General features: G+C 40.0%; 1 protein-coding gene across 1 annotated transcript; it reads left to right on the plus strand.

Annotated features, from left to right (window-relative positions):
* The first annotated feature begins 822 nt into the window (after positions 1-822).
* On the plus strand, positions 823-25,265 carry slc27a6 (solute carrier family 27 member 6). Its single transcript, XM_070850567.1, has 10 exons — positions 823-1,365; positions 4,067-4,276; positions 6,673-6,831; positions 11,128-11,252; positions 16,011-16,205; positions 20,463-20,553; positions 20,667-20,865; positions 21,547-21,644; positions 21,909-22,039; positions 23,590-25,265. Exons 1-10 carry the CDS (start codon positions 879-881, stop codon positions 23,764-23,766), a joined length of 1,872 nt encoding a protein of 623 aa, XP_070706668.1. The 5' UTR covers positions 823-878; the 3' UTR covers positions 23,767-25,265.
* The last annotated feature ends 849 nt before the right edge of the window (positions 25,266-26,114 follow it).

Here is a 26,114-nt window from a genome sequence, read left to right on the forward strand (position 1 = left end):
GGCAAGGTTGTGAATTTAGGCTACATAAAGAAAATTATCTCAACAATTATCTTGTGCTTTCCCAGCATATATTCAACAATGTCTATTTAAAAAATGAATCCAGTATTTTGTAATCATTGTGAAGAGCAAGCACTGCTGTGCTGTTCCTTCCTGAATGTTTCTGATAATTAATAATTAAGAATCCCTTTCCTGTCAAGTCTATACCTTGTTTCCTGTCTGTTGTTGTCACACTGGACTGCTAGCCATCCCACAGGGAACAACCCGGGATTCTGATCACATTCTTTGCTTGTGATCCGAATCCTTCAATACTAAGCATTAGTATAATTAGTATAATCTGCTGATAATACTAATAGTATCTGCTGATTCTGACATCTGACATATGTGTGCTCGTCTGTGTATATGTGTGCTCAGCGGTCTAAATATCTGTCCACAATTATCATGTTGTGTCTATGAGTCAGTCTGTTGGTATCTTTTTGTTTCTGACTATTGGACTACAGGGTGATGCTGTAAGACCAACCTAAAAGAAGAATTATTTGCATGTCACAATTAAGGAAAGTCACAGGGCCGACCAAGACCAGACCACCAAATTGGGTTTACCAATGACTAATGTTTATCACTTTCGACTTTTTCTTCACTTATGTGGTATATAGTTTCCAACACTGGTGGCCTTTTGTAGTTCTATACGCACCACGTTTTTAAACGTCACATTGCCCACTTTTATTTTGAAGGTAGCCCCTCCCATGTTCCGGTGTTGCGTTGTGTAACTTGCCGTGTGCGGACCAGTCGTTGGCTTACATCACGCAGACAGTCCACGGTAAACACCTGGACATGTAACAGTGCGTGCAGTGAGCGGTGCCCCAGCTGCCGTGCCCGCACACATGGCTCTGTCTCTGGGGTGGCTCTCGGCTCTGGCCGCGGGTCTTTTCTCCGCACATGTTCTGCAGAAACTCTGCTTCCCTTACTTTTGGTGGGACCTCTTCTTTCTGCTGAAGGTGATCAGGTACGGCGTGAAGCTGGAGCTGTTCAAGCTCACATCCAACGTGTGCACGGTCCTGGACAGGTTCATCCAGCAGGCGCGACGCAGCCCCAACAAGCCGTTTGTCATCTACGACGGAAGCATCCACACCTACCGGGACGTGGAGCGTCGCAGCAACAGACTCGCCAATGTTTTCCTGGAGGACGTGAACTTGAAGAAAGGAGACTGCGTTGCCCTGCTCATGAGCAATGAGCCCGACTTCTTGTGCGTCTGGTTCGGGTTGGCGAAGGTCGGCTGCTCCGTTGCTTTCCTCAACACCAACATCAAGTCCAAGTCTCTGCTTCACTGCTTCAACTGCTGTGGAGCCAAAACTCTGATAGTTGGTTCAGGTAAAACTCTCATCTTCACCTGTCATCACTCTGGTACCACTGATCAGAGCGCACTCAGGGGGTTGATCTCTCTCTCTCTCCTTTTAATCATTTTATTGACTACTACTTAGTTTTAAAAGGAACTTTATTAAACCGTACCCAGCCCCTGCTCAGTGTAATGCCACCAGTTGTCTGTGTACATGTACGCTGCTCCATGCTGGTTTTAATCCTAGTTGGGATATAATATGTAGCCAATAAACCCGATTATTAACATTATCCAGGTCCCTGATCCTCCACACAGGCTTGTCTTAGACTGCCCAACATCCCAGAATTCCCTGAGACTTCCTCTGAGCTGCAGGCATCATCAGTATGAGACTTTCACTTATGGATGACCAGAGAACCTTTTTTATGATTCAGCATTTGACCATATTTCCTACATTATACAACACACATGGAGCACTTTACCATTAGAATTAGATGAGCATTTTACAGCTGAACAGCTCTGCCCTGAGATAATCTAACTTTGTGGCTCCCAGCAGTATTTCGTACGGTGACTCTGTCCTGCGGGATTTTCTGTGATGTCCTTTGGAGGCTCAGTGTGGATCAGCTGTGATCCCAGGAGAAGATATCTAGTAGATTTATTCAGATCCTTGACTGAAATCACTTCAGTAAAAGTAGTAAAACCGCACAATAAAAATACTCTATCACAAGTATCAGTCCTGCATTCAAGTCTTCAGAGTGCTGTTTATCTGCGTTTAATGTCACCATGAAGTGAATATCTCTGGGCTGACAAAACAAGATTTACTGATGATGTCACCTTGGACTAGGAAACTGGATATTCTGGTTTTCTGATATTTTATAGACTAAACAATTAAATTGAAATTCAACTGAAAAAACAATCAATGAATTTTTGTAATTAAAATACTGCTGGTACCGCTAATTGAATTTTTACCAGGTTGTTTTTTCTTAATCTGAAATATAATTATACTGTGGTTAGTTAAAATATAGTGGGGTCAAAAGTTCATTATGTCCCACTGAAATGTAGTAGAGTAGATGTACACAGTAGATTAAAGTGACTATACTGCAGTAAAGTAGAAGTACCTCACAGCTGTACTTTTGCACAAGACTTGCGTAAATGTACTCAGTGTCTTTCCACCTCTCATTTACAGCCAATACTAATAAGATAAAAGCCTGCATTGCCCCTGATCTCAGACCTGTGGACATTGTTTATCACTGACATGACAAGAACTGTGAAATCAGCCCGTACACTCACACACAATAACAAACACAGTGACGTGTGTTTCCACTTGAGACTGTGCACACATTTAATGTGTCATAATGTTGCCCCATATGGCAACATAGTTTGTTCACAAATTAACATCTTTATAATCCTGTTTTATGTCAGATAGGGCTGCAACTAACTTACTTTCCTCTGCCACAGCTCATTTTTAGGTTATTTATTCAGTAAAATGTTTGAAAATAGCAAAACTTCCCACTCACAATTTTCCAGAACCCAAAAAGATGCCGTCAAACAGCCCAAAGCCCAAAAGTGTTGAGTGTAAAACAACACATGTTAGTAGAAGTGATTCATATTTAAACATGAGAGAAAAACAGCAGAGCCTCACACTGAAGACGGGAACAACTAGCAAACGCTGGGCAACAACTAGAATAATTAATTCATGATCAAAATTGTTGTTGATTCTTTTTTTTTTTGATCGACTAACCAATTTTATATTTCAATAGAAATGTCGGAGTGTTTTTATGAGGCTTAACAATACACTCGAAAACATGATGGAGCTAAATTGTGTTCTTTTTACACGTTTGATACACACACACACTCTAAACATTTGATAAGCCTGTTAGACGACACGTACTTTAAAGATCTGGTGGTTTTAATATAATGCCCAGTAGTGAGCCCTGATCTCCTGATCTCCTCACTGCCGTTGTCAAATGCAGGTATGGACTCTGAGAACTTCCAAACTTGCTAATATCTAGAAAAACTGGGATCACCCTGCTGTAACATGATTTAATGTGTAATATTGTGTCTGTTTTAATGACATAACAATATGGCATGCAGTTCATCCGCATTCAGCTTCCACCCATGTCTCTCTGGAAGACTCCTGTTTCTCCAGTTAATAGGATTCATCATGCTGCAGCCATGTGACAGGATGACAGATCATTGCTCAACCAAACAAGGATGATGTTGGCAAGGGTCACTGTCCTCATTACAAGCAGAGAGCAACAGGAGAAAGAGTCATGGAGTAGCAGGAACAGACAGACAGTGATAAGAGTAGATGTGATGCCATACCGAAGCACTGTTCACATAGGAAGCAGCAACAGATTATGGTTCTTGCTATTGAAGCTGTTCTTCTGTCTATGACAGTTGTAGGAATAAAGTGGGATCTTTTTTTCCAATCATTTGAATCATTCTAAATAGTAATAGTCGGAGCTGTATTGTGAAACACTTGCTAGGCACTGCATGTGACTTTAGACCTTGTAGTGGAGGTTCAGTTGGTACGGTCAATAATTCCACTGATTGAAAAAGATATTTGCACACACTTCTTACAGCTCCATCCTTAAAATGTCCACAGCAACTCAGTAAAACAGTAAAACTAGTTGCATAATCCTTATAAAAGTAAATCTTTTGTGATATGATATCATACATCACACCCTGTTATTAAAAACAATAATTCAATATAGTGTGACTGTCTCCATGTCCCAGATTTAGTGGAATGTCTGGACGGCATCCTACCCAGCCTGCTGGAGGACAGCATTCAGGTGTGGGCCATGAAGAGCCAGAGTGAGCACACACAGGTGCACACTCTGCTGGATAAGCTCGACGCTGCCTCCGACCAGCCTGTGCCGGCCGCGCTGCGCGCCACCACCTCTCTCAAATCCCCCACCCTGTACATCTTCACCTCTGGAACGACTGGTGAGTGTTTGGTTTCCTCAGAGAGCTCAGAGAGCACTGACACCGTTTCAGTTAGGAGTTCTTGTAATATAGGGATTAAATATGTCCTTTTGTTAGCTGTAGTTGAAATGAAGAAATAACCAGTATTTAAAATGTCATCAGGGTTTCTCTTATTTAGCATGCTCGTGAAGAAAACTTTCCAAGTGGTGCTGAAGAGCTGGTTGTGTGTTGATAATGTAGTCATTACAGTTTCACAGTTACACATTCTAAGGACTAAAAACCCTTCTCTTTTGCTGTTTTTATGATGCTGACAGATTTTTCAATTGTTGATCTGGGTTAGGGTTAGGGTTAGAGATTTGCTAATGTAAAGTGCACTACAAATAAAATGTATTATTATTATTATTATTATTATTATTAATTTGCTTCATGTTAAAGCAGGATTTACTGTTGCACTCGGTCATTTTAAACTAATGGTTATTTTCATTATGGATTAATCTGCTGATTTTAGCTTCCATTAACTGACTGACTGAAATGCGGTCACATTGAGCCAGAGCCCAAAGCGACACCTTTACAATACTTGTTTTGTCCAAGCAGCAGATTATGTAAAGGAAAAGCAGCAAATCTTCAGTGTTGAGAAGCTGGAACCATGTCATGTTTTTACATGAAGAAAGAGTCAAACGATTTGAGCCATTTTTAACTACGATTCATTTTCTATTAATTAATCGACTAATCTTTTCTAACCAATCATGTCTGTACTTTGAAATCTCGATTTGTCAAGTAACTAGCAACTCAGCTGTCGGATGAATGTAGTGAAATAAAGCACAACCACCAGCCGCCACCCTCATATCACATTCTACTTCTACAGCATCGTGTGTTTTCTGTCACACACACCAATGTTTACAGCTGCTCCTGAATGGCCCCGAAAATCAGTTATTCGAGATTGAATTCAATTAAAAAAGCGAATAATTTCATAGGCCATAATAAAGTGAATGCTTTTAATTATTCACCTCAAATGACTGATCAATTGCATACATGTCTATTGTGACATTTTTGTTAATATTTTCTGAATAATATCATAATCTATTATTCAGGTTAAGTACCAGGTAACGTGGAATTAACTTTAGGCTGTTTGTTTTTTAGTGTTTAGCAAAAAACCCATTGACCTACCAATTATCTGTTGCAAAAACCACCTGCGTGCATTGTGGTTGTGTTGGTACCTGGGTAACCAGAGCACATGCAGAGTCCCCAGAGGACTCCTCGAGCTTCTGGGGATAGTTCTTCCTCCCAGTGTTTGGGTCTCTGTGCGTCTTTATTGTGTCCGACCTCATGCCAAGAACATGAACACAGCTGTCACTCTGCTAGCTTGCTGATAAATTATTTTCTAATTTATTCATTCCTTTTTTTTATTAAGCATTTTGTATATAAAATATCAATATATCAATATCACAAGTGCTACACTGATGAAACAGCCTGGTGAAAACATCTTTGTGACCATGAACAGACAAGAGCGTTCATTAAATTAAATGAAGACCTACAATACTTTATGAGACAAGCTTTATTTTAATTTAAATTGAAAGTGCATCAGAGTCTGAGACATCTTTTCCTACATTTTACATTCTGTATTAATTAGCTTAATAAGTATTAGGGCCATTGTGAGGAGATTTTAAGAATGTAGCTGATACATTTTGATAAAAAAGCATTTAATATCAAAATGAAGACCTGCAGGTCAATATGATTTCCCTAGACCAGCGAAGATCCAATACATCATCAAGATGAATACATTTTAGCTTCCCCCCATGTCCTGTGGAAAATCATTTATGTTTGTGCACAACTTGAATGAGGATGGTTGCTCATGACTGAACTCAGTGTGAACCACCCCAGGATAAAAAAGGGCCAAGTTACATTTCGGGTCAATTTTAAGAGGTTATGGTTTGGTTTGATTGTTTTGCTCACAGTCCTGGTTGGTGTCTCACTTTAACGTGAAAACTCAATATAATATAGATCATACTGTCTAAATAAATGGTGTTTGTTTTCATAAAAAATGGATCTGAATTCACCGTGAGGTCAGGCTTCGCAGAAAGACACTAAAAGCTTGTTTCCACCGGACGCCATTGCTGCCAGAACAGAAATGCTTTGACGTCTGCTAATTTGGCTGTCTTCAGCGTCTCTATCACATGCACGTCACTGTGACCCGAAAGGTGACTTTAAAACAGAGCAAGGGCTTCAAGAAACGGAGAAAAACCGCGGACGAGTGAGGACAAACCCAGAGAAAGAGAGGGAAAGGGAGAGCATCTGGTGGTTTAGTGGTTATGAGCTCCTGCTAACATTTAGCAGTGCACTTGAAATGGACGGAAAGTATCAAATGTTTCTTTTGCAGTGTCTCTTAATGCAGCATTTTGTCTTTTTCATTTTCACAGGGCTCCCCAAGGCTGCAGTGATCACTCACCTCCAGAGCTTGAAGGCAGCAGCAGGTTTTTGCATTTTCGGGGCGACTGAACATGATGTGATGTACATCCCTCTGCCGCTCTACCACAGTGCAGCTTCCTTGATCGGTATAGGAGGAACCATAGAGCTTGGTAGGCCTCAGAAATCTGCACATGACTCATTGTTTTGTATTCACTGCACGTTCTAAGCATGTTTTTGTCCATTTGGGGTTTTCAAAGTGTGGTGCTGTACTCATGCATGTACGGACGACTGTCACTGGATCAGCTTGATATTGAAGACAACTTAAAAACATGCTGATTCTGGGGTATGAGGGGTGTTTTTACTTTGCTCCTAAGCTGATTTATGGACATTTATTTACAATGACATGTAAGTCACGCGGAATCTAAAAATATGTGTATCATGTAAATTAACTTTAAAAACTGGGGTTTTTAGTTATGTTGGCGCTGTTACTTTGCCAGATCTGTGATTCTCAAGTGTAGCTGGAGACCTCTGGTTCTGAGATAATGTGACCTGGCTCGTAGCTTAATGTAGCTTGTGACGCTGTCACACGTGAACAAGGGATTCTTTTTTTCCTTTTAAACACACATCTGGGGACAGACGTAGTGGCTGAAATGATATTTGAGGGAGGTGTTGAGTGCATGAGGAATGGCAGCCATATCTTCATTATCTATCACTGTCTGGATTCACTAGATTTTTACTCTTTAATGTTAAAATAAACAATAAAATATGGCATCAGGGAGTAATGATAAAAAATTCTAGCAGCAGTTGCTTTATTGGACAAAAGGCTGATCATTAAACACGGACTGGAAACGTTTGTGTTCTGCAAATCAAAAAGTCAATTAAAAAATAGCCTGTCTGTCCATTGAGAACATATTTGAGGTGTTGTGCATTCATTTGGATGTTGTTACTGTAGTAAATAATGCATACATTCAGAAATTACTGAATGGAAAACTGGATGTTACAGAGTTAAGAGAACTGAAACTAGACTGGCAGGGTTTGTTTCCTATGAAAACCTGCCAGAGTAATGCAATTGCAGTGATCGTAATTGAGTGATACATACAGTGGCCTTAACCCTAACCCATAGGAAAGTTCTAGAGAGGCTTCTCATCCTTCTTCAAGGTAAATGTCAAATTAAAAATTGAATTATCTAACAATTCTTTTTCAGATGGTGGTCCTAGTCACAGGTTATTGATAAAATGGAGTGCTCTGAGCTCATTTAGGATCCTTGAAATGGAAAAGGGTGACACTCCCAGTTGTTAGAAAAAAAGAACAGAAGAGAAGAAGCAAAATGAAGGTATTCCAACAGAAAGCAAGCCAGTTCAAATATACGATTATCTTCTGATCTTTTGAACTTCACAGTATCTAAACCAAACCTGTCCACAGAGAGGACTATCTGTGATATGATGAAATGAGGGCACGTGTCCTCAGTACCTGAATGCAACTCGGCCTCATGCTTTTAGACGTCATATGATTTGAGTTTCATGTTTGACACAGAGACGCAATTCTGTTTGGAAACTGGTGTTCAGGACTGCAGACAGTATTCACTGACCTCAGTGGACCTGCCAAACTATGTGACCCCTTTGAGGACCTGTTATTTCACTTCAACTAGCAGATTAATTAGAGGGTTTAGAGCAGGAAGTGGACACTGGGGACTATTATGGAGAATACTATTATTGTTTTAAGTCATTGTTGCTGTGTTTCCACCCTGATAGGGGCAGCAGTAGCTCAGACCATAGGGAGTTGGCTTGGGAACTGGTGGCCGGTTCATATCCAGCATGGAGCACATTACGGACTGTGGACTGTGGACAGGTGCCAGCTCACCTCCTGGGCACTGCTGAGGTGCCTTTGAGCAAGGCACTGAACCCCTTAACTGCTCCTGACTGCTTTGTATTTTAGTCCTGAGTGTGAGAGAAAAAGAATTCCCCCATTAGGGGATTAATGGAATAATTCTTCTTCTTAGAAAGGTCTGTTGTATGGCCCTTTATATTCGGGTCCAGTATGGTAGAAACTGTTTGTTTAGCATTAGCTTAAAAGTGCTGCAGTTCTAAAATGGTTGGGTGGAAAGAGGCCAGTTCTGTGCTGCTGTCCTGTTGATGAATCCTCACTTTCAGCATGTGTTCCAGCTGCTACCAAAGTAGACAGTTCAATGTCCTTCCAATATCCTGACAGGTTGTGCCAACAAGGCTTGGTGAGGCCAGTGTCCTGATACTTATAGATGTTGACTTTGTTCACATTTAGCCTTTAGACTTTAGACATGAGGCTGCCTGCTCCGTTTTTGTCTGACCAGGTCTACACCTGCCAACCCTAACCCGTCATGCAAGAAAAGTGATTGCTGTTGTAGATTTGAAACACATAAGCCCCTTTTCCACCAACATTTCCAGGAACTTTTACTTCCAGGAATTTATTTACCTGGGTAAAAGAATTCCTGGTAATCTGTGTGGTTTGAGTTTCCACCGCACCTCAAAGTTCCGGAACATTTATTCAAATCAGGCTGATGCTGTAAGGGGGGTGCCAGAATATGCCGGTCTGTGGCCCAGTATGGTGTCGAGCTGGTCATACCACTTAGTACGGCGGTCGGACCCACTGTGACTGTTGTGGTCCTTCAGCTTCTTATAATCTTGCTTAAGTTTCTTCAACTTTTCACGAATTTGTTTTCGGCGTGTGCCCTACATTTAGCTCCTCCAGCTTGTCGGCTATTCTTCCATAGACTCGGTCGTCCCGCTGAATTTCTTCCTCGGCAAATAGAGCCTGGACCTCATCGTCCGTCCACTTCTCGTAGCTTCTCTTGTTTTGCTCCATTTTCCAAATGATCAAAACACAAACGAAGTGAAGCTTGTAGAAATGAAATAAACAAGTTTGTAGCCACACTGGAACAGAAGTGCGGGACGCTGCAAGTGTGTTCCACCAATCACTCAAGAATTCTGGGTAATCTGAAAAGTTCTTCCCCCCTACTAGGTACTTTTTTCAGGGAAAGTTTGGGGTTGAGGGAAAGTTTTTTTTCCCACAGTAATTTCGGTGGAAACGCGCCGAGGTTTTTCAAGATGGCACAGATTGAAGTAGAACTTTAGGTCCTGAACTGCAAGTCTGACGCTGCTTCCGCAAATGGCTGAGATATGCTTGACATTGTGTGATTCTATCAAGTCTATTGTAAAACAATTCTCATGTATAATTGAAGAGTTAGTGGTCCCTGCAATCATTCCTACTCTCCATACTCACAGTGAGGTGAGTGCTTGGTGAGAGACAGCCAAGCTGATCTAATATGAAAGATCAGAATTCTGAGTTAGTAAAATCAAATGGATCTTCCAAAGCTATGGTCATTTTTGTACAAATTTCTGCCTGGAGGAATCCCTCTGGTATAGAAATTAGTAAAATGCTTGCTGTAACCTACACGTGACTGTCAGGACAAAGATGCTTATTCAAAGTGATGAAGCTCATATTATAACTAACTTTAAAGTGCACTAAACAAAGACTGCGGATTTCACTGCCTATCTTTTAAAGTGTTGTTGCTTTACAAAGGTATCTCTCCAAGTGTAGAGCAGGAATGATTACAGCAACCAGTCACAGACTTTATGGCGTATTTTGTATACATGTATAACATACATGTTCAAACATTGTGCTCAGTGGCCACAGCAGAAAAAAACCCGTAGGTTGATTAGACAGCCAGATTGAACCTGCCTGTCTCTCGGATTGGGGCAACGTTTGAATGAGACCAGCGGAGGCACCTTGCTGATATTTAGAGATGACTCACTTTAGAGGGCATTCCAATGTTTAAGAATAATGTTTTTGAACCTGCATGAGTATTCAGTCGAGAAAGTGATCAGTGAGGAAGTAGTGGTAGTTCTAGTTGGTACTTAACCAGGGACTCCCTCTCTGTATGTAGGGCCCTCTGATATGCTGAAGATATATATATATAGAGATATATGGTGTAGGTGTCCCATGCTGGAAACATTATCATTACAACAGCTGTAGACTGGAAGTTTGCCAATTTAGGGGCAAACCATGGCTGGTGAGTTGTTTTGGGCTGTAACTCTCATCCTTTGTTCCAGATCTCCAGTCTAAAGCTGAGTAAACGGAGATTGTTACTTGTTACAACCCACCTCTGGTACAGTCAGCTCTCTCCACTAATCTGGTTTCTTAACTGTCATGTAGATGAGAAACCTGTTCTGTGTAATCGGTGTTTGGGATTAGACAGCCTGATTTCCCAAAGTAGATTTCTCCCTGAGAACGCCCATATACATGATCTCTGCCATGTATATGGGTAACAGGGTTTCTGATCGTATTTTTAGAATACATGCATGCATGTAACAGGAGAGACCTTTACACAGAGCCAGGCTTCATTGTAAAAAATCTAAATAAAATTTAGGAGAATATGAGAATTTAAGCCTTTAATAGCAATTCTAATAACATTGTCATCTGTTCTATCACAGGTGCGACCTGCGTCTTGAAGAAGAAATTCTCAGCCTCCCAGTTCTGGAATGACTGTAGAAAACATGACGTAACTGTTTTCCAGTATATTGGTGAGCTCTGCAGATACCTCTGCAATCAGCCTAAGGTAATCTCCTGTTTGGTGTTCAAGCTATGAACCTCTAAAATGCAAAAGTAATATCAAATATATACATGATAATATATATCTGCGTCGACATACTGACAGCACCAAAACCCTCCTAAATGAAAATATCCCTAGATATTAGGAAGGATTTCTAGTTTGCTATGACACAAATAAAATCACTGCAGTAGTGCGCCCATGTTCTCGCAGCATGATTTCTTTCCCTTATTCCCTTATTTTCAGTTTCCAGATTTCTTGCTGTGAGACTGTTGAAGGTGAATCTGAAGTTAACTTTAGAAAAAAGTGCTTCATCTCAATTCAGGTCACCTAAACCCAAAAAACTGACATCCAAAGTATCTTAGTGTTCTCGTCCACCCCATTCTTTCTATTGCTCTCTGTTAACATCATCAACATGACTTGGCTTCAGGTTCTTCACATTTAACGTAAGACCAGGTCCAGATAGTCAACACTCATTACCACTTAATGAATGACAGAGCAATGGAAAGAAGCATCAATGCTCCTTACAGTAGGCAGACTTTTTTCCTTTGTAGAGAGAGTCCTTTTCAGTCACTGCTACTTGTGAATCATTCGAGTAACATTGTGCGCGACTGTGGCTGAAAGACAAGCAGGGTCTTTGTTTCAGTGTTTGTGTCCTCCCATGGTGGACACACAGACATGCACGCACACACAGTGGAGCTTGTCCCTTCTTGAGGCTGGACTCAAAGTCCTCTTTGTCCACTCTCCCTCTGTTATATGCCTGTGTGGGTGGAGGGCTGGCCTTGACTGTCCTCACCACTGATTGGCAAATTAAAGATGTGGACACGTACAACACAAATCCACCTTTTCACAAGATCAATGTGTGCACACAAGCGTGAGCACTAATTACTAACTGTTTGTCTGCTGTCATTATGCACAGGGATCAATGTGAAATAATGACAAGTACCATAGAACTCATTACTGAGGACACAAGTACACCTGACAATCACGCGTTTTCACTATTTCTTTTTTTTTTTTCAAAAGGCTTTTTACTTAGGGGCTAGGTACTTCACTTAGGGGCTAGGTGCTTTACTTAGGGGCTAGGTGCTTTACTTAGGGGCTAGATGCTTTACTTAGGGGCTAGGTGCTTTACTTAGGGGCTAGGTGCTTTACTTGGGGCTAGGTAATTAGGGGCTAGGTACTTTACTTAGAGGTTAGGTGCTTTACTTAGGGGCTAGATGCTTTACTTAGGGGCTAGGTGCTTTACTTAGGGGGTAGGTGCTTTACTTAGGGGCAAGGTGCTTTACTTAGGGGCTAGGTACTTTACTTAGGGGCTAGGTGCTTTACTTAGGGGCTAGGTGCTTTACTTAGGGGCTAGATGCTTTACTTAGGGGCTAGGTGCTTTACTTAGGGGCTAGGTGCTTTACTTAGGGGCTAGGTGCTTTACTTGGGGCTAGGTAATTAGGGGCTAGGTACTTTACTTAGAGGTTAGGTGCTTTACTTAGGGGCTAGATGCTTTACTTAGGGGCTAGGTGCTTTACTTAGGGGCTAGGTGCTTTACTTAGGGGCTAGGTACTTTACTTAGGGGCTAGGTGCTTTACTTAGGGGCTAGGTGCTTTACTTAGAGGTTAGGTACTTTACTTAGGGGCTTGGTACTTTACTTAGGGGCTAGGTACTTTACTTAGAGGTTAGGTACTTTACTTAGAGGTTAGGTACTTTACTTAGGGGCTTGGTACTTTACTTAGGGGCTAGGTGCTTTACTTAGAGGTTAGGTACTTTACTTAGGGGCTTGGTACTTTACTTAGGGGCTAGGTGCTTTACTTAGGGGCTAGGTGCTTTACTTAGAGGTTAGGTACTTTACTTAGGGGCTTGGTACTTTACTTAGGGGCTAGGTACTTTACTTAGAGGTTAGGTACTTTACTTAGAGGTTAGGTACTTTACTTAGGGGCTTGGTACTTTACTTAGGGGCTAGGTGCTTTACTTAGGGGCTAGGTGCTTTACTTAGGGACTAGGTGCTTTACTTAGAGGTTAGGTACTTCACTTAGGGGCTAGGTGCTTTACTTAGGGGCTAGGTACTTCACTTAGGGGCTAGGTGCTTTACTTGGGGCTAGGTGCTTTACTTAGGGGCTAGGTGCTTTACTTGGGGCTAGGTAATTAGGGGCTAGGTACTTTACTTAGAGGTTAGGTGCTTTACTTAGGGGCTAGGTGCTTTACTTAGGGGCTAGGTGCTTTACTTAGGGGCTAGGTAATTAGGGGCTAGGTACTTTACTTAGGGGCTAGGTACTTTACTTAGAGGTTAGGTACTTTACTTAGAGGTTAGGTACTTTACTTAGAGGTTAGGTACTTTACTTAGGGGCTTGGTACTTTACTTAGGGGCTAGATGCTTTACTTAGGGGCTAGATGCTTTACTTAGAGGTTATGTGCTTTACTTAGAGGTTAGGTACTTTACTTAGAGGTTAGGTACTTTACTTAGGGGCTAGGTACTTTACTTATGGGCTAGGTGCTTTACTTAGGGGTTAGGTGCTTTACTTAGGGGTTAGATTTTTACTTAGAGGTTAGGTACTTTACTTAGAGGTTAGATTCTTTACTTAGGGGCTAGGTGCTTTACTTAGGGGTTAGGTGCTTTACTTAGGGGCTAGGTAATTAGGGGCTAGGTACTTTACTTAGAGGTTAGGTACTTTACTTAGAGGTTAGGTACTTTACTTAGAGGTTAGGTACTTTACTTAGGGGCTTGGTACTTTACTTAGGGGCTAGGTGCTTTACTTAGGGGCTAGATGCTTTACTTAGAGGTTATGTGCTTTACTTAGAGGTTAGGTACTTTACTTAGAGGTTAGGTACTTTACTTAGGGGCTAGGTACTTTACTTATGGGCTAGGTGCTTTACTTAGGGGTTAGGTGCTTTACTTAGGGGTTAGATTTTTACTTAGAGGTTAGGTACTTTACTTAGAGGTTAGGTACTTTACTTAGAGGTTAGATTCTTTACTTAGGGGCTAGGTGCTTTACTTAGGGGTTAGGTGCTTTACTTAGGGGTTAGATTTTTACTTAGGGGTTAGGTGCTTTACATAGGGGTTAAGGTTTTTACCCAGGAATGCAGTGACCAAGAATGAACTGTTGATAGAAAATTCGACTTCACATCAATGTAGTCATAATTGATAAGATTTAAGGACATCTGACCCAAGTAGTTTCATTGTTAGTGGTGGAGTTCACCTCTCTCTGAAGAATTCAGATTGTGTCTTTGTATTTGAGAGATTAATTTGAAATGTCCTGGACATGATGCCGATAACAAAAGCAGGTGAATTTGTGCATTTCACTTAATGTCAACATTCAATGATGAGTTCACCACTACTGTGCCAGAACACATTGCCCATAGTCTTCTTTAGTCTCTTTCATTAGAGTGGGCGATGAATCCTCTTAGCCCACAGTTGGTCTGGCTGTGCTGCAAACAGACACACCAGTTCTTCTTCTGTTGACTTTCTGACAGTTGAGTAATGAGTAGTGAAGATGTTTCGGCTACCCCTGGTGGTCCCTGATACGCGCAGGGCTGGATTACCAACCGAGGCAGAGCAGGCAACTCCCTTGCTGGTTTGTGGTCATTTCATTGCAAATTTGTTTTCTAGCATGCAAAAATTATACAAAAAGGGGATCAATAATAATAATAATAATAATAATAATAATCATCATCATCATCATCAGTTAGCTTCAGTTTAGCTAATTTTAGTATTATTGTCACTCCACCAGGAATATAAGAAGCACGCAAAAACTGTTAGCTTTAAAAAAAATACACATTGAATAACTAAAGCTGTTTTACTGTCAGTACCACACAGTGACGATGATGCTCTGTTATGACTGATCATCAACATCTGATCCTCCTGATCAGTTCGAGATGTGGGTGATGCATCTCGTTGGCTACTTGGAATACTGAACTGTCAACAGAGATGTACTTTTAATAGGTCTAGGAGTAAAATGTGTTGGCCATCAGCTTTCAAAAATGTCATCAGTTGTTAATGGATTAGATTCATTGTATCATTCATTTCACCAGTTTTTTGTCACAGTGTGACAGTATGTGGCTTTGTAAAAAAAAAACATCATCTGAACTTTCAACCCAATTAAGAAAGGACAGAAGCTTTATAGCTCCACTACTTTTTCATTCCCATTCTATTGAAACAATTGAAACTCTAATTGCAGTTATCATAAATATTCCACTGGCAAAAGCTCCATTTGCATAAAAGAGCGTTGTCTTTTCACTGAAACGTATATTGATAACATTGAAATATCTGTATGAGCCACTGGTTTGTGAAACATTCTTTTCATTTTTTGCAGCCTATCTCCAGCACATTATTATTCAGTCTTGGGTCTTTTCATAGTCCAATGGGAACTGTGGGAGTGTAGTGTGAGTGTGAGTGTGAGTGTGTGTGTGTGTGTGAGTGTGTGTGTGTCTGTGTCTGAATGGTAAAAAGCTTCTTTTGTTGTGACAGATTCAGTCTCTTTCTGTGGGTCAATTTGTTCACACCAATTTGTATTCATGGTATTTCTTTGTTTTGGACACACACACAGACACACACACACACACTCACACTTTTTGTGTTTGTGTTTTTTTTTTCTTGAGAGCTACAATTTAGAAGTACATTGCATAACAGACTTTTTCCTGTATTTTCCCCACTTAATGATAATGTGTATTTACAGAGAACATATTTTTGAATTGCAAGCATTTAGACATAACTGAGAAATGATTAGTTGTCCCCTGTCAGATCTATTCTGCTTATGCCATCATACCCTCTCCCTCCCTCAGACAGAAATGGATAAAGTTCACAAGGTGCGGATGGGCGTGGGGAACGGGTTGCGGCAGGACGTCTGGCGAGACTTCCAGAATCACTTTGGAAACATTAAAATGTGTGAGGTGTATGGCTCCACTGAGGGAAACCTATGTTTCATGAACCACATTGGCAAGAGTGGAACTGTGGGCCGCTCCAACTTCTTCTACAAGGTGAGTACATGGTAACCTTGGTGAGAGTGTAAGATGTGCAGAGAGGACACAGTTCCACACAAGTACTACATTTAAGTCCTAGATCAACAAGACAACTTGATCATAACAACATCAAGTTGCCGATGCGATGAAGGCAGATTGAAGCAGATTTTTAAATGCACCGTAATGACATGTTACGTCCTGATAAATTCTTCTACTGTAGACAATAATTTTTATCCACTCACACTTACATGCCTTTAAACCACAGAAAATATCAAAAACCAAAGGATAACATTTCCCTGAAATGTTATGGGGGCACCATAGGACACAAGGGGGTCGTCCATCAATCGGAAGGTTGGCAGTTCAATCACCTAAGCTTGACCTAAGCCCACATGTCCAAGTGTCCTTGGGCAAGACACTGACCCCCAACTTGCTCCTGAACCAGCTTCAGTGTGTGTACAATTATTCCTCCTGTAAGAATGATGTGTGAATGAGGAAGTGATGTAAAAGCGCTTTGAGTAGTCGAAATGACTAGAGAGGCGCTGTACAAATACAGAGCATTTACACTTTCTAAGAAATATTACCAATGAATCAAACATTGACATCCCTCTCAGTAGCCAGTGGAGGTGTGTGAGTGAGAGAGAGTGTTAAGGAGGGCTTTGTCTGCCAGGCAGCAGTTGTATTTCAGTCTGCATACTTGTGGGAGAATGTGTGTAATGTCTTGTTGACGTGAGTCCAGCAGGAGTTATTCAGGGTCAGAGCAGCACACTGAAACTGTCCAGCTGCCTTAACTCCGTTAGCAAGACGCTAATAGAATGTAGTCTAGTTTCAGTGAAATCTTAAAATCAATTCTAAAACTCACAGATATGGACTCAAGGTCACGGACTTGCTTTAACGACTCATCCATCCTCTTTTTGAAGAATCAACAAAGATCTCAATGTTTCCGGTGTATTTTGAAGGTTCTCTCTTGATCCAGCAGCTTTGTGACTACCACTGTGTGACAATGAATACTGTTTGCTCTACAACTGAATAGTTCAGCAGTTTTGCTAATCTTATGTTTGTAATGTAAGTTCATTGCTGGCGTCACAGCGGGGTTAGCCCATCTTAGCATAAAAATATACCCACCGACACATCTAAAACTGACTAATTAGCACATTGTATCTCATTTGTTAAAACCGTTAAGAAACGGGAATGTAAAAATTACACATTTTTCTAAGTGCTGTATGAAAAATTGTGAACATGTGATTGCAACAGGTGTATGGTTTTGTCTAATAGGTGAACACATCAAACGTCATCAAGCATTGTTGCAAATCAGGCACATCTTGTGGCCGAAGCAGTATGCAAGACTCGAATTTGACCACTAAAGTGGACATGATAAGCTGAATAAACCGCCGCGAGGAGTTCAGTCAGGTCATGCATTATCCAGGATGGAGCAAGTGTCCTCCATCAGAGGGGTCTGTAAGGGGTGATTCAGCTGACTAGATATTGTCCACTGTAACAATATATGTGTTTATGGAGCATCAGCATGTCTCAGAGAGGTTTTAAACACATTCTCATATAATCAAATTACAACATTACAACATTTTGTTTCTGTTGTGTTATTATATTTGTATGTTTTATCACCCAGCCTGCATGAGCTTACAATAAACCTCAAATTAATATAAACCAAATATATCCAAAATCCAACATATATTTCCCATATACTACACATAGTCCAGAAATTAAGAATACATATTCACATTTCCACAGGCTGTCTGAATAATCATCTGTATATCATCTAAACTAAAGTCTAAAACAATACAGATGAAAAACTTCTACCTTACATAAAAATCTCACAGCTCACTGCTGAACATTTATTTGAATCTACTGACCTCAATACTGTACAACAATTTGGCTTCTGGATAAGTGTGATTTTTTTCATTGAGATTTCAACGGGTTATTATTTGAAATTAGCTGTAAGTTGACTTTTAATGGTGCTAACATTACAGCATCCATCAGTCCTGTATATAGAACACGTCATGCTAAAGCCCTTTAGCCTATTGTGAACTGTGTGTGTCACACAAAGGAAAATATATAATGCATTACATGATTGCTGTAGAAAACCCCCTACAACCTGAGGCAGTACAACTTGGCACTCAATATAAGAAAATTGAGAGATAAAATAGAATAGAATAGAGCTAATTTTGATACAATATATATTATTATACTTTTCATTTTTTTCATAGGATGTACTTCAAGCCAATAGCAATACAACACAATACAAACATTATGATATAATTTACTCTAATTGCAATAAATTGTATTACAATAGTAAGGTGTTTGTGATATCTTATGTTTGACAAAGTACCCGTAACACCGTCTACGGACATCTTTTGGGGCATTGACAGTGTCACGCTGCTGAAACTGAAGGTTGGCTAAAGAATGTCAATTTGAATAAGTGGTTCTAGTGATTAAGCTGTAAGTTTGTTGAGACTCTTAGGAAGGATGACCAGTGAAGTAGCTGTTGTAGGTATTAACTTGACTAATGCTCGTCTGTGGAGCTGCTGTTAATCAGAGGAGTTACAAAAGAGTGTCTACATGTATTTAGCTCTAATCCCTGACCTGCACTATTCTTAGATCTGTGTCAGTGCTTTTGCTGCTGGCCCACAAACCGTTATAAAAGATAGTTATAAAAGTGACTTTACAAAACATAATCATTCCAGGACACATATCCTAATTTGGTTAACAGGATTGTTAGTTCTGTAACTCAGCTATTCTTAGATGTTTTTATTGGGGTGTTCATGTTTAACCTTGTGAAAATACTTTCTTTCATTTGTGTATGATATAGTTGCTATTTTTACATCTATAATTTTCAATGATTATTTGGAAACTTGGAAATATTTTGTAAATGTTGGGGGGGGAAAAAAATCCAGATTATAGTTTGTAATCTACTGTAAAAGAGGTGTAGGGCGGTCCCTGTACACAGACATAAGCTGTATACCCCTCTCTGGACAGGAGTATCTCATTCCTAAAATAACCACAGATACTTATCAGTACACATCGTTCAGAGATGCGGGCATCTTAAGTGCACCAAGCCTGAGGGAGGTGCCCTCTTTGTGACATACTAGGGAAATAACTGTCCCATTTGTCTTTCCGCGTCCAGCAATCCTCATAGCACACAGAAATACACTGTGTGTGGAAAGACACAGGCTCTTGCAAACTTTGTGCAAACGTTGTGGCCCCTGCAGCGGTGTGTGTTAATGAGTGGCGGAGGAAACATTCAGATCCTGAAAGTAACAACACCTTAATGTAAAAATACCCCATTACAAGTAAAAGTGTTCAATTGGTGTTGAGTAAAGTGTCCTCTTCATATATATGAATAGAATATGAATTGAGAAAATGTCCCCTCTGAGTGCTCTTTTTTTATGTACTGTATTATATTTTGTAAGCTCGTCATTTCTTTTGGTTGTAAAACCCTTATCTAAAAAAAAAAAACTACTAAAGGTGTCGTATAATTGCGGTGGAGTAAAAAGTGCTAGCTGAATTTCTACTGCTGTGAAGCTGAGGTATGAAACTGACCAAACTGGATAAAGATAATGACGTATATTAGTACCTTTAATTTGTACTGACGTATAGCACTTAGTGACAGTCCACATTACAGGACTGTCATTACTTTCAAATGAAACATAAAAGTTATGTGTCCTAGTCAAATGAAAGCTAATGTGTCTGATGTTGCTGCTTGCCAACTCTCCATCCATATAAACTTTACACTGTGACAAACTGTCAGATTCAGCATGTTCTGCTGCCTCCAAGTGGCCAAAACATTAAATGAATGTCGCTTTAAAAGACTGATGTCAATTTTAACCAGTGTTGTTTTTTCTGTATTTTAGATATGTTGTAGCCATAATAGAAGTAACGCACTTGAAGTATGACATCACCTGATGTCATACTGAGATTATTTCCCAAAGAAAAACAGTGAAAAAAAAAACTAAAAACAGAAGAAAACTTTTTTTTTTTTGCCAGAGATTAGTTCAAATAATTAGAGACATGTAGGAAACAAGCTGTGATGGTGCTACTACCGCTACAGCAACTCAACAAGCATCTTTTTATGAAAGGTGTCTTTTTAACACCTTTCACAGCAGACATGCAGTAGCTGGAAAAGCACAGCAGTAATGAATAACTTTAGTAAAAGCCACACCACATTAGTGCCAACACGTCTGCTCTGGGGCTTATTGCTTCATGTAGTTTAAATGTTATTGACCTGTTATTGTTATTGATGATATTTTCTTTTTTGTGTAGCTCCTGTTCAAGTATGACCTGGTTAGGTATGACATGGTGAGAGATGAACCAGTCAAAGATCAGCATGCCTTCTGTCAGCGAGTGAAAAGGGGTAAGAGTGCAAATGAGTCTTCTCATCTTTAAAACATTTTCTCTTTGAAAGCTGTCTTCAGCTGAAAAGCGTTCGTATTGATTTGAGGCTTTCTGTCCTATCTGTCGCCTCAGGTGAGACGGGGCTTTTACTGTCCAAGGTGAGCGCCATCAGCCCGTTCTTTGGCTACGCCGGAAGCAAGCAGCTGACTGAGAAGAAGCTGATGAGAAATGTGTTTGTGAAGGGAGACGCCTACTTTAACACAGGCGACCTCATGGCTGAGGACCAGGAGGGCTTCATCTGCTTCAGAGACAGAGTGGGAGATACCTTCAGGTACAGTTAGACAAGACGTTTGAGATGCCTTTACTGCATCCATCCCTATGGTGTTCAGTCTGATGATGTCCTCTACACATTTAGAACAGAAAGCCTGTGATGCAAGGTAGAGGTGCTGAGCTGAATGATGTGGACATTTACCAGGCAGAGAGGGTCTAACCAAGAGATGATAAAGAGCTGAAGTCATCACGTCTGGGGCGGCCTGTGTTTCCCTAGCTTCTGTAACTCTCATTCCGCAGCCCTTTTTTCAGTATTTCTAAAAAAATAAGCATTTTCCTGGGGCTTATTTTCTGTATTCTATGATCACGGTGCAGCATGAAGTGGATGTGATGGAGAGGACAGAAGCCAGTGCTGAGTGTGGGCTCCAATATTGGGGTGTCAGAGGATATTGTTGTCTTCTACCAGCACCAGTAGCTACATGTGTTTTAAAATCTACCATGGCTGAATTCTAAAGGATTTGAACTGAAAAACAAAGCAAAGAATGACGTTCAAAAGGAAAAGAGATAACGATGGAACACTTGGTGAAGCCGGTTAATGCAGGCTCTGTATCACCGTAGCAGGTTAGAGACTCTTCTGAAACAGTCTGCTATGTGCTGAAGGTATATTTACTGTATGTTACGCAAAGCTACTCGCACTGTTACTCATGCTGATTCAAATCGTCATCATTTCCCCTGATTTCAGGTGGAAGGGAGAAAATGTAGCGACGACTGAGGTAACAGAGATTCTCGGGCAGGTGGATTTCATCCAAGAAGTCAACGTGTACGGAGTGGAAATACCAGGTCTGTTTAAGATATCTTTGCTGACAACTTATAGTACAGATGTTTTCAGAATAAGCACCTCGACTCAATTCAGTTCAATCCTTCTATTGTCAGTGAAATTCTTTGCCCTTTCGCCTTCAATTCTGCTTCAGGAGAAAAAGAAATAGAAAGGAGATGAATAAAGAAATACAATTCATACTAATGTTTCTAGATCCATGTCTAGTAATGAATGACACTGAGCTGAAGAGTGATTTCAGAGATTACATCGAGGCATGTTGTCCACAGGGCACGAGGGCAGAGCAGGAATGGCTGCCACGATTGTAAGACCAGGCCTCGAGTTTGATGGGAAGAAACTGTTTGAGCACGTGATGAGGGATCTACCGGCGTACGCTCGTCCACTGTTCATAAGGCTTCAGGTAACAAGCAGAGACTAACTGTGTCTGCAGCCTGATTTTGTTGACGACTGTCTTTACATGAATTCAGTGAAGCGTTGAAAAGAGAGCACTGCTGCTCAAAAATAGGTAGGAATCATTGATTCACATTATATGAAGGATTAGTTCACACGAAAACCTAAATTGTGGCCCACTGTTTGTCAAAGCATAAGTGAAGAGAAGTTGACTCAAGGTGAGGTAGCTAGCACAGCTCAGTTTCAGTCTTCACAAAAGCCACACAAGCTTCAGGGGAAATGATGGTTTTATTTTGCATCAAGACTCGAGACAGTTTGATTCTCGATGATTCTCAGTAAGGAGGAGCTGTCAGTCCTAACTTTAGGACTCCTACGTCTTTGGCTTACAAGTTAATTCACAAAGCATTTACGTGCTAAAAGTAGTTCCCTGATTTTGAGAGATGTTAGAGTCAGCCCAGAGGACTCCTGAGCAGGGATGGAAAGATCATTTTAAAGAAATCCTTACTAGGATTAACCAGAAAAGAGGACAAATCTCCAACAACAAACAACAGTAAATAGAAAGGGCTATGGACACTAAACTAAAAGTTAAACAACAGATTAAAACATCACAGAGACAGACAACACAATACAGACATTTATAGGAAACAACGCTCAACTGCGGCTCCACAAACACACACATTACTGCACTACATTGCCAGGCCCCTATGACCAGTCCACTGCCTCTCTGTCCCACCATAACCAGTCCACTGCCTCTCTGTCCCTCTGGAACCAGTCCACCCAGCCCCTTATATCACACTGCTGGTTTCCAGATATTTGAGTTGAATGGGGCTCTGTCGTCACATCAGGGATTATTGTTTCAGTGAAATGATTGGGGGGACTAATTCCAGGCCTGTGACAACCACAAACCGTTTTTTTTAACAAACCGTTTGATTTATTGATTGCTGTTGGGCTGTAATGAGAATTTCAACAAATATGTTACATGTTATGCCAGTTATCTGTCCTGCATTATTTAGCAGGCATATTGTCAAACACAGGTACCTTAATTGCTGGAACCAAGCCATCATTAATGGTATTAATCCAGTGCTTCTGCTGCTATGAGACGTCAAAGCATCTGCAGTGAAAAAGGTCCCCGCATCTCATTCATGTGGGAGTTATAAATAAAAAGTGCTCTGATCCCGGCTTGGTTTTAGGTTCAGGATAGCCAGATTTATTAAGGAAGCAAAATGACAACATGGACAGACTTTAAACAGGGAAGGAAAAAAACTACTGGCAAGATCCAGTCAATTACTGACACTGCTTTTTGAAATATCTTTTAAAACAGTGAGCCAGTTATTAGAAATGTGGCTAATCAATGTTATGTTAATCGACAAATCGATTAATCAACTAACAATTCCAGCTCTTGTTGATAAATCCCCTAATGTATCTACTGTATTGCTTTAGTTCTCAACTAAAGCTCCGGCATTCAAAACATTGATTAAATTACCGAAACATTAATGTTTGATATGAAACTTAGTTCACTCAGTCTGACCTGATACTGATCGCTGAGTTTGTCTCCTTCAGGAGGTAATGGAAATGACGAGCACCTTCAAGCAGCAGAAGTTCCAGCTGGTGCAGAGCGGCTTCAACCCCTCAACCATCTGCGATCCTCTCTATGTGCTGGACTACCAGCAGAAGGACTACATTCCTCTAATAGACAGTATCTACCAGAGCATCCTCGCTGGAGAACGCAAGCTATAGAACTCCCAAGTATCTACGGGCGTGATGACACAGCTGGAAACATTTCACAAAGAGGGTTAGAAATGAGCTCTGCTGAGCCTACAATCATGTTGAATAATTTACAGAAGTGTGAAGGAAAAGCCATCGTGTGGTTAGTGAAGAAGAGGATCATGAGTTGACCACACACACACGAGCAGAAATGTTCCTCTTTTGTTAAATGAACAAATTATTGATTTATGTATTAATTACAAATATATGACAAATCCAGTAATAATCAGTTTAAGGTGTGATTAAGGTTGGGGTTTTAAAAAAAATAGTTTATCCACGAATTAATGACATTTTAAAAGATCCTTAAGCACAGATTTGGACTAGATTGATGAATAAATGAATAATAATAAATGAATGAACAGTAAGATACAGCATTAGTGTTTCATAGTATTCCTACATGGGTTTAAAAAATCCTTACCAAATGACACGTCAGGTAGCCCTTAATTTGAGCCTTGAATTTCAGTTAAAATTCATGAGTTCATCAATGGATAAATGAATGAATTGTAATACATGAAGCTAATTTAGTGGATTATTTTCACAGCTTTTTTAAGGGGTTAAAAACCCTTAAAACTGACCAAATAGCATGGAAGTAATCTTTTAATTTACATCTTAAAAGCGCCTTAATTATTTCAGTTCAACTGTGTTTCCATGGTAGATATAAATAAACGTGTTATTTGGTCAATTTAAAGGGATTTTGACTCCTTTTTAAAAGCCTTTAAACTGTGCACATAACCCATTCAAATACTCTGATGTGTTACAATCCATTAGATTGTGTATTAATGGTTAAAATCCTATTAAGTGCCTTAATTACATCAGTACTCATGCACACACTGGATGAAGATTCACAAATGTGGTTTGTAACTTACAAACAATTAATGTCGAATGGCACAGGTTGTTTAATGAAGTTTTCCAATAAGATCAACAAAGTTATTCGCAAATTGTTGTCATTATTTATTTCTGAAACAAAACGAACATGTATTTTCTTTACTTTTAATGGAAGAAGCCCAGAAGTGCTCAGACACAGTATGAAGCCACATCAAAGGTTTTGTTTTTTTTGTCCCATTTATGTTTTTTTTTTAATGCTGTGAAATTTCTGATTCCATGATTTATTTATTTAATTTGTTTCATTTTTTCTTTTACTTTTGTTTACCCATGATTTTATTGTGTGCTGCTAAATTTATTTACAGACTTGGGATCAGATCCATCGACCACAATAAGCAGGCTTCCCCACCAACTTCAGCGTGTCTGCCAAGATGAGAACCACCATTTGTAATATTTTACTCATACGCTGTTTACTGTTGGTTTTTCAGGTGTGAGCAAGTTGTAAATAGCAATATACAGAAGGTTAAGTTCACTTCTATTTGTGATCCGCATATGAAGCTGCGTATAAAAAATATAGCATACAAATAAAATGATGATTGTGTTTTATTAAAACTGTTGTAGTTTTAGCCGTTCATCAGTGAGAATAACATTAAGCTCGCCATGTTCATTTCTCAGAATTCACTTAATGGGGCTTGAAATTATTAAAATGGTCATTTTGAACAAGAAGACAATGACTTAAGCAAAATTTTGAAAGGTGGTGAAAAATGTATCAATCATAACAAATTGTAACGCGTTATTTTTAATAACAAAAAATGTGAAAAGTCCTAAATAAAATTAAGCATGAAGACTTTAGTGACACCAAAAGACATCATCATCAAGGAAGGAAGGAACTTTATTTGTCATACCAACACACATTTACACATGGGGAGGTACGAAATTACGTTGTCAGGTCTCGTTTTAAGCCACAATAAAGATATAGAAAAATGGGCTTAGAAGTCCAGCTGCTCTTCTTAGCCCACACAGATGGTGTGGAAGCGTCCTACTGGAATCACAGTGTGGATCCCTTTGAACACTGCAAAGGCTGAAGAAATGGTCAGCAAGTAGCACCGATTCAGTATCCGACCAATTCTAGCACTCAGTAATGAGGTCATTAAAAGTGTTTCTGCAGAACACTATGATGTCACAGTGAAGTTGACCTTATATAAAATGTTATCACATCATCATTTTATCCCAGACGGCATTCGTGTGACATGTTTTCGTGTTTAGTGTATTACTGAGTTATGACCAAAAACAAAAAGTGTTTTGTGAGGCAAATGAACTGTTAAGCACCTTTCTAGTCTTCTAGTATAGATTCAGATTAAACACTTAAACAAATGAAACCTTTAAAAACAGAATCATTCTAAATGACAGTCACAGATCAGTGACAGTAACACACTGAGCCCGGCTGAGCAGGACTTTTTTTGGCGCATTCAGTGGCACTATTGAAAAAGACACTGCTT

Source organism: Pempheris klunzingeri, chromosome 19, assembly GCF_042242105.1.
Source record: "Pempheris klunzingeri isolate RE-2024b chromosome 19, fPemKlu1.hap1, whole genome shotgun sequence".
NCBI lineage: Eukaryota > Metazoa > Chordata > Actinopteri > Acropomatiformes > Pempheridae > Pempheris > Pempheris klunzingeri.